The following is an 8,282-nucleotide window of genomic DNA, read 5'->3' as shown; positions in this document are numbered from 1 at the left end:
ACAAGTGCAAGGTGCTGCACCTGCGGGGGAAGAGCCGGCACCATACCTACAGGCTGGGGAACTCCCTTCTTGTCAGTGCAGAGGCAGAAAAGGATCTTGAAGTCATTATTGATGCCAAAATGAACATGGGCCGCCAATGTGGGGACACAGTAAGGAAGGCTAACCACACCTTGTCACGCATCCACAGATGTATCACAAGCAGGGCCAAGGAGGTGATCCTCCCCCTATATGCGATATCAGTCAGGCCACAGTTGAAGTACTACGTCCAGTTCTGGGCGTCTCATTTCAGGAGGGATGAGGACAGCATCGAGAGGGTCCAGGAGGCCACTTGCATGATCAGGGGGCAGCAGGGTAGGCCCTATGAGGAGAGGCTATGGGACCTGAACCTGTTCAGCCTTCACAAGAGAAGGCTGAGGGGGGAAATCGAGTGGCCGTCTACAAACTGGCCAAGGGAGACCAGCAGGCTGTGGGAGAGTCCCTGTTCCCCCAAGCACTACCAGGAGTAACTAGGAACAACAGCCATAAGTTGACTGAGAGTAGATTCAGGCTAGACATCAGGTGGTGCTACTTCATAGTCAGGCGGCTAGGATCTGGAACCTACTTCCGAGGGAAGAAGTGGTGTTCGCTCCTGCCCTGGGGGTCTTCAAAAAGGAGGCTAAATAATCACCTAGCCAGGGTCATTTGACCCCAGCATCCTTTCCTGCCCATGGCAGAGGGTCAGACTTGATTATCTGCTCAGGTCCCTTCCGACCCTAGAAGCTATGAAACTATGAGAGAAGGCACAGACAGAGTTTGGATCAGGCAAAGCATAGTGCTGCAGTTGCAAGAGGATGGGACTTTACCAGAAGTAACTGAATATAGAGTAGCTACCTCAGTTTAATCAAGGTCATGCTTAGAGAATTTGAAGACGGGCAATTTAGGGACAGAAGGCAGGGAACGGTTGTGTTAGTACTGCATTAACTACAGGTCACTGGAGCCCTCTAGCGGTCAGGACAGCTGCTGGCGTTTTAGAGCTAGCTGTCAGTTTTAGGTGTTGCCACAGGAAGCTGGGATGTCCAGATGCTTGACTGCTACAACATAGCAACTCTTTGGGTGAAACAGACTTCCTGTCAGTTAGGAGATAGAGATGAGACAGTAACAAAAATGAGTGACCACCACCACAGATAATATATCAAATGCATTTTAATGATTTAGAGTAAAAGCTACTCAATTCATAGGAGTAATTGAAGCAATTAGTTTAATCCGGACTCCAGTAGTGTGAACTCTTCCACTACAGAAATTTAATGCTCTGCAGTTTAGGTTTCCACATTTTGGATCATCCACAGTATCAGAAGTAAGGCAGATTTCACACATGCGAGTGGCAGGTGACTTCAGTTCTTAGATGCCATACTTGCCCTTTAGTTCTTCTACTTTTGCTATATAGGCTTTCATTGCATCTTCTTTAGACATTCCTGAAAGAAACAATATTCATCTGGTGGCTGGATCAGACAAAATCTTCACTCATAAGAATTTAACAGTTGTCTGACTTAATTAGCCAGGTCTTCTCTGTTTAAGCTTTACTGCAAGCTCTAGGTTGGATAGCAAGGGCAGGAAGAGAGAGACCGACAGAATCTGCCACCTTTAGGTGGCCCAGAGTGCCAGCAAAACCACGTACCAGAAGTTGCTTTGTACGACTGGGTTCAGGCCGTTTTAAATAAAGACCATGCTCAGTTTCACTGTTTAGTTCTCCAGTGGTTTTTTCTACTAGCTGTTAAGTCAGACAACCAGCCATATCAGCCTCCTACTGACTGCAAGAGTACAGACTAGTATTAGCACATGGTCAGGAATACCCAATTGATTATGCCATAATATAATAAAAATAGTGGAGATATTTGCTATACATAGGCTTCCAATTCACTCACTGGAGTGCAGTATATGTACATTTGAAGGACAGCTGGGTGGGAACTGAATTCCAACAGCTGCTTGCCTTATAGGTATTTCCAACCTATGTCTCTCCTAGACTGGAACTGCTTCATCCCAGTATATACACATTTAGTTTATAACACACCCTTCCCCCTTGCAAAAAAAACAACACAAAAAAGCTCTCCTAATTGGGGTGTGCCCCTTAAGTAGGGTGACCATAGGTCCTGGTTTGGCTAGGATACTTCCAGATTCCATAGGCCAGTCCCAGTGGCATAGTGCAGACAAGGCCTGGGCAGGCACTGCTGCTGCTGTGCGGGAGCAGGGACATGCCACATGTAGGGAGGGGCAGCACCTGCTCCAGTCCACCCACCTTGCTCCTGCACAGCAGTAGCAGTGCCTGCCTGGACGCCTGCTTGGCACACCATGCAGCTCTGCCTCCCTGCCAGACTCCAACCCAGGACTTTTAACCAACTGGATGGGATGAGTCTACAGAATCCGGGAGTGTCCCAGCCAAATGGAGACATATGGTCACCCTACCCTTAAGTAAGGCAGCTTGTTCTGCAAGCCTGGAGACACTGCTGCAAGCTGGATGCCAGGCTTCTGGGGTACAGTTCACCCTTCAGGCTAAGATTTATAGGGCAAACCCTCTCACAACCATAGCTGCTGGGAGTTGGGGGGCAGCACTTGGTACAAAATAAAGTACCGCACCCTTGTGACAGCCAGATTAGCCAGAGCTGTTCATGGATGACCCTGCAGAACTGTAGAGTAGTTTCTTTCCGCTATGGGAACTTAATGCCAGCCACTCTATCCTGCCTCCCCTAGGGGATTCATTACTAACCTTCCCACCTACCTCAAAAAGCAACCCCTGGGTTAGAAAGGAGGCTGGGCAAGTAGCTCCAACTGTAGTCCTCTGACCCACAGCAGTGTTAAATTCACCCTCCTAGATAGCTTCCAGGAGACAGGGCTTCCTCACCTGGGAAGAGGTTCAATTTATAACCTGGTCTACAGATACCTCCTCTTCTCTTCTACCAGGAGGGCCTGGCAATAAGAATTTAACCCCCTGTACAAGTAAGAGTGTATGTCTTTTGTTGGAGTGGTTGCAGTGTAGTGTCACACTGCTGCCTCCTACAAATGGGGCATGGCCTCCTTTTCCAAATGTTCCTTTAACATTTTTTGAGAGCAGACAGCTGTATTCAGTTAAATGCATGGCTGTGGCTAAGATGGCATCTTAATGCTAAATACTCATCTATTATGGCACTAGACGGCAAGCAACTCAACTGTGAAGAATTTGAGACACTCCAGGCTACTGTATTTTGCTTGGAGTGAATTTGGATCATTTGACATGACCGAACATTAAAGTTTGATGTCAAAGCAAGCCACTTCTACTTTGTTGGCAAAAGGGCTATGAAATGGCCTGAAACAGGACAAAGGCTGATAGTGCAGGTACCTACACCACATTTGAAGTGAGGGGAGATGGGGGGGGTGGTATTCAGGGAAGTTTGCATTTTCTAGCGTCCACAAAGCAGTAACTAGAGCGAGGGCTTGAAAGCAGAGTGCCTCAGAATATCCCACTCAGGCTGGACAACTTTAGTTTCTAGATAGTGAACACAACCAGTGCGTTGTTGTTCAAGAGGAAGAACTGATACTAGTCTAGAATTTAGCTTAGGGACCTGAAGTCTAGTCTCATCATCTCAGACTTATGTCAAGCCAGTCACTTAGCAAGACACAAAATTATCTGAAAAAAAGTGCAAGTAGGGAAGTATTTCTAGCTCGAGAGATCAGGAAATGACAGACATGAAGTACTCGAGCACTCTGACGCTACAACATTGTTAACTCATTGTTCTCCCCCTGGTCATCCTCCCGAAGGATAGACAGCAGTTATTTTACATTTTATGAACCTGCAGCATTGTCCGTAGTTTGCTAAAGGCTTGCAAAGGGCTTATTGCCAGCATGGAGATAGTGTGTCTCCCAGGGAAGGACCTTCCTCCCTAGAGGACTAGCTGTCTATGAATCCCCATCAAATACTACAAGCCAGCCAGACTTTACCAGAAGTGACTCCTGCTTGTCAGCCATTTGAGAGAGGCAGTGAAATCAAGATTTGTTTCAAGACTGTGTGACCAATCCTGCCTATTTCTACATTAGCCTTCCTGGACACTTACCTTTCAATGCATTCCAGGCATCCCATTTGGCTTTGCCTTTGAAGTCAAGCATGCCAGGGCGCTCTGAAGAAGAGACATAACATTAGCTATGGAAAGGAAAGCTGTTTGTGTCCTCCCTGGCTAGTTAATGATAACTCTTCCCTCACCTTGAAGGGATTCCAGTCCTCAGCAGCCAGAATTAATAAGCATTTGCCACCCCTCCTCCCTCAAGAGCCTTGCAATTTTGCATACAGATAATTCTTTATAGAAGTTTGTATTCACACAAGAGGCTAGAAGTGGAATTTAAAGAGCTTTTAGTTCACTTTGTGCATCAACAGAATTCCCAGTTTTATCTTGTGGTATCATTCGTAGGAAAGAGATCAGTTTTAAAAGCAGCAGGCACAGGGCTAGAGAGAAGTAGCTGTAGTTAAACACCAGCTAAGGGGTGCAATCTTTTCACACTGTAAGTCAGTAGGTTTTCAACTGTATGACAAGCCCCCAAAATAACTTTCATATAAATCCAAGTGAGTAGAGCTCAAAAGTTCCCAATTCAGTTGAGGGGCACTGCAAAGTATTAAGAGACCAGAGGCCCAACTTTATATGCATAGCTATAACCGTGCACTGGGTTTTACAGCAGTAAAGCAACCTTTAGTACTAGTTGGCAGCTCCGCCTCCATTCAGGGAGACAGGGGACACATGAGCCAGCTCAAGAAACAAGCTAGGAAACACTGCTTTGCTCAGACTGGTGCTTTCCCACTTCTAGAACAGTAACCCTGATCAAAGAGCAATATTTAAATCCAAGTCAGGGCAAGAGTCTCAAACCTTATAGCCAGGCAAGTTATTGCTTTGTCTCTACCGCTGCCCTTCTGTCAGTATGACTGCAGTGCAGATTTGTCTATACAAGTCTGACTACAATCATCCAGCTAACACATCCAGCTGATCCAATAGCTAACTGGCAAAGGGCCAGTGCTTTAAGGAGCTTTTTTTTTTTTTTTTTTGCTTTACAGAGCTACATTTGCTTAGATGCTAGTCTGCTGCAAAGTACTGTTGTTTGGATCATTCATTCACCTAATACACTTGAATATGCACTATTTATAATGCTAGAGCAGTACCAAGACTTGCAGTCTTTCATCAGCTGAGAGTCACTGCTGCAGTAAAAGATTTGGGGCAGAAACCAATCTAGTTGCCAGATCTGGGCAGCACATGGTTCCCTACTTTTATACAAAACCTCCTTGCTTTTTGCTGCTTCAGCTTTGTTCAGCTCTCCTTACTACCAGAGCTTGGTAAGCCTTTTCCCCATCTTGCATTAGTTTAACTATGTTACTGCAGCAAACATTGCACTGCAGTAGGGCTGGTTGTCCTGGCAATTATACTAGTATTAGCCTCACTGCTATCGAGGCAGCACTTACATGAGCAGAATTCCTTCTCTACCAACTCTTTAGCCAACAGGTACTCAAAAGTAGAGAGAAAGTGCTGTCCCAGGCCACAGCCTTGTACAGATGTAAGATACTTCTAATTTATTAGGTCATTCAAATTTAGTACAGCTGCCTGGGTAGATTTCTTCACATCACACCTATATGTTTACAGGCATAATCTAGAGTTCATATCACTCGATACAGCTACAGATATAGTGACATGATGCTGCACTTTTCAGCCTAAGCCAAAGAAGAAGGTCACACCACATGTTTTGTTATTCAGTTCCAACCAATGCCAGGACAGGATTGAAGTTTTGTTTCATTCTTTTTAATCTTTAAAGATGACAGGACAGCAACATGGCTACCATGCATCCGTTTACTAGCCTGCAGCAAGTTGCCTGAAGCAGTACTTCAGGTTCTGAAAGCAAGGATAAGCAGTCATTTATTTAATGAGACCTTTACAGGATTGTTAGCTAGTCATGTTTAACCTACATGTCACTCAAACTGAACAGCCTTAAACTTAGCTGTAAGACGCCCAAAGGCCATATCAGCAGAGACTCCACCTCCTTCCTTCTCCACCATGTGAGCCTGCCCTGGCCTCCCCCTTAGCTCCCTGCAGCTGTTTGCTGCACAATGCTGTGCAAACAGCCTAGGCTGCACCACACAACCCTAACACCTGCAACAGAGGCAAGAAATAGAAGCTGGAGGAGAGAAAGCAGCCCAAAGCTCCTGGCTGCTGCTGGAGCCATAGGGAAAGTAGCAGCAGCAGTAATGTAGAAGCCCAAGGTCTCAAATGAACCCTTCACAGGCAGCATGCACCCCACAGGCTGTCAGTAGGACAGCAGTGACCAACTTGGTTATAAGTTCACAACAATGAACAGTGTCTGTGAAGATCAAAGCAGTGTACTGCTCCAGCATTAAGGAACAGGGGTAGGAGTGGAGGACAGGGGTGAGGAGTATGTTATAGCCCAATATAGATAAGACATAACTGAGTGAAACAGGGTATGACCATTATGTTCCTACTGCAGCTCTCAGCACAAAATGAGCGTGAGGTGTGCCATGCACAGAGCACCTGACATTGACATCTCTACATTACCCACGGTGCACTGTCGCTACAGAGGCATCATGTACAGCAAACCTGAAGTAAATAAACTTATTAACTGTGCTTCCTGACCTACTCTGATATGCCAGGTAGGCTTCAAAACAGAGAAGTTAACAGTTAGCTGCATTTCATTTTTTTCTGATCAGGCAAGTTTCACCTAGTCATAGAGAGCTCATCTCCCATACATACGTGTATTTATGTCTCCAACTGTGGCTTGTTTGTAGTGACTGTAAATGTCCAGCATTTCTTCATCTGTTGGTTGCGATTTTAGCTGCTTCACTTCTTCGGCAGCTTTCTCAAACTCAGCCTAGAAGAGACAAGCGCATAAGACAACCGAGCGGTGTTAGTTTCCACTTTTGTCAGCAGAGGGCAGTTCAAGATAAAAAAAACAAAAACAAACAAACAAAAACACAAAAAAACCACACACCCAAAATCCTAACCCCCACGTAACCAAAAAGGACTCATAGTAGAGGATCTCTTTTATAAGACTAACAACATTTTTGCAAAAAAATTCCTTTGATGGCAAGCTTTTGGGCACAAACTCCCTTCATCAGGCATTGGAGAAAAGATTGTAAAAGTCCTCCAGGGTAGAAATGAAGGCTCATATTTCAGAGGATTTAAAGGTAATTTGCATTATTATTGAACTACACAAGAGGCGAGACGCTAGACCAGCTATGAACAGACTGCCCAGAGGATTTCCCCATCTGTTGACTCCTTTGTGAAATCCTATGAAACACAAATTTTCATTTCTTCCCAGGAGAACTTTTATAACCTTTTCTCCAACACCTACTGAACAGTGTTTGTGCCCAAAAGCTTGCCATTCAAGAATTTAATTTTTCTGGGGGGGCCAAAATCTTGCTGGTCTAATAAAAGATATCACCTCTACCATGAGTCCCGACTGCTTTTTCCTCAAGACCAATACGGCTACCAATACGGCTACCAATACGGCTACCCTGGGTAACCAGGAAAACCAAGTGCAAAAATCAAATAAAAAAAGAAAGAAAGAGAGGGCAGGCGGATCAGGCATGACACAGGAACTGGAATCAAAAACCCCTTTCGTCTGTGGTTATCAAGAGCTCACATGAAGCACAGAGAGCAATTTTGCAAGAAGTCGTCACATGATCACTAGGAGGGCTCCACGATGGCAAAACCAGCACCACCGTTTGCTGATTTCTCAGTGCTTTCCCCATCTGCCCAGCGAGTAGTACGGCTTGGACAAAGCCCCCCCTCGCCACCGGCAGCTCCCACAGGGGCTGAGGGCTCCCAGACCGGACTGCCCCTGGCAGGACACAGGGGGGTGGGGGGGTGGGCATTGGGCCCCAGCTCATCCTGCCCCCCCCCCGGGCACTGCACCCCCATTCCCCTCCCCCACCCCCTAGGCCGGAGGAGGCGGAATGAACCAATGTCTCTGTGGGGAGGGGGGGAGGGGCGAATGAGGCAGCCCCGCGCTCCCTCCCCGACGCTTTGGCCCCCCAGCCCCTCGGGGACCCCGCCAGGCCGCGCACCTGAGACATGGCAGCAGCCGGGAGCAGCTCTTTCCTGGCGGACGGAAGCGCACGCGGGGCACGCGGTCGCGATAACTCCCCTCCATCCCTCACCTGAGGGTCCCGCCGGCCAATCGCAGCGCTCGGCGGGGGGGACGCACAGCCCTCCCGCCAATCACGCGGGCCAAGGTTGGGACCGCAGCCAATCAAGCGGGGGGAAGGATGTTCAGGAGGATGAGGG

At 47.0% G+C, this 8,282-nt stretch overlaps 1 protein-coding gene across 2 annotated transcripts; it reads right to left on the bottom strand.

Annotated features, from left to right (window-relative positions):
- Positions 1–1,164: 1,164 nt before the first annotated feature.
- DBI (diazepam binding inhibitor, acyl-CoA binding protein) lies at positions 1,165–8,195 on the bottom strand. Of its 2 annotated transcripts, none has more exons than XM_090045916.1 (4): positions 8,063–8,195; positions 6,747–6,864; positions 4,062–4,124; positions 1,165–1,451 (listed from the first exon to the last, which is right to left on the bottom strand). In XM_090045916.1, the coding sequence occupies exons 1-4, from the start codon at positions 8,069–8,071 to the stop codon at positions 1,378–1,380; spliced, it is 264 nt and encodes an 87-aa protein (XP_089902042.1). In that variant the 5' UTR covers positions 8,072–8,195; the 3' UTR covers positions 1,165–1,377. The 2 variants fall into 2 exon arrangements, with proteins under 2 accessions (XP_089902042.1, XP_089902043.1); XM_090045917.1 differs by lacking the exon at positions 8,063–8,195 and adding an exon at positions 7,639–7,786.
- Between the last annotated feature and the right edge of the window lie 87 nt (positions 8,196–8,282).

Source organism: Crocodylus siamensis, chromosome 4 (genome assembly GCF_052110815.1).
Source record: "Crocodylus siamensis isolate JL-2025a chromosome 4, ASM5211081v1, whole genome shotgun sequence".
Classification (NCBI taxonomy): Eukaryota; Metazoa; Chordata; order Crocodylia; family Crocodylidae; genus Crocodylus; species Crocodylus siamensis.
Note: the sequence above shows the minus strand (reverse complement) of the source record. Positions and strands in the feature narration are given on the sequence as shown.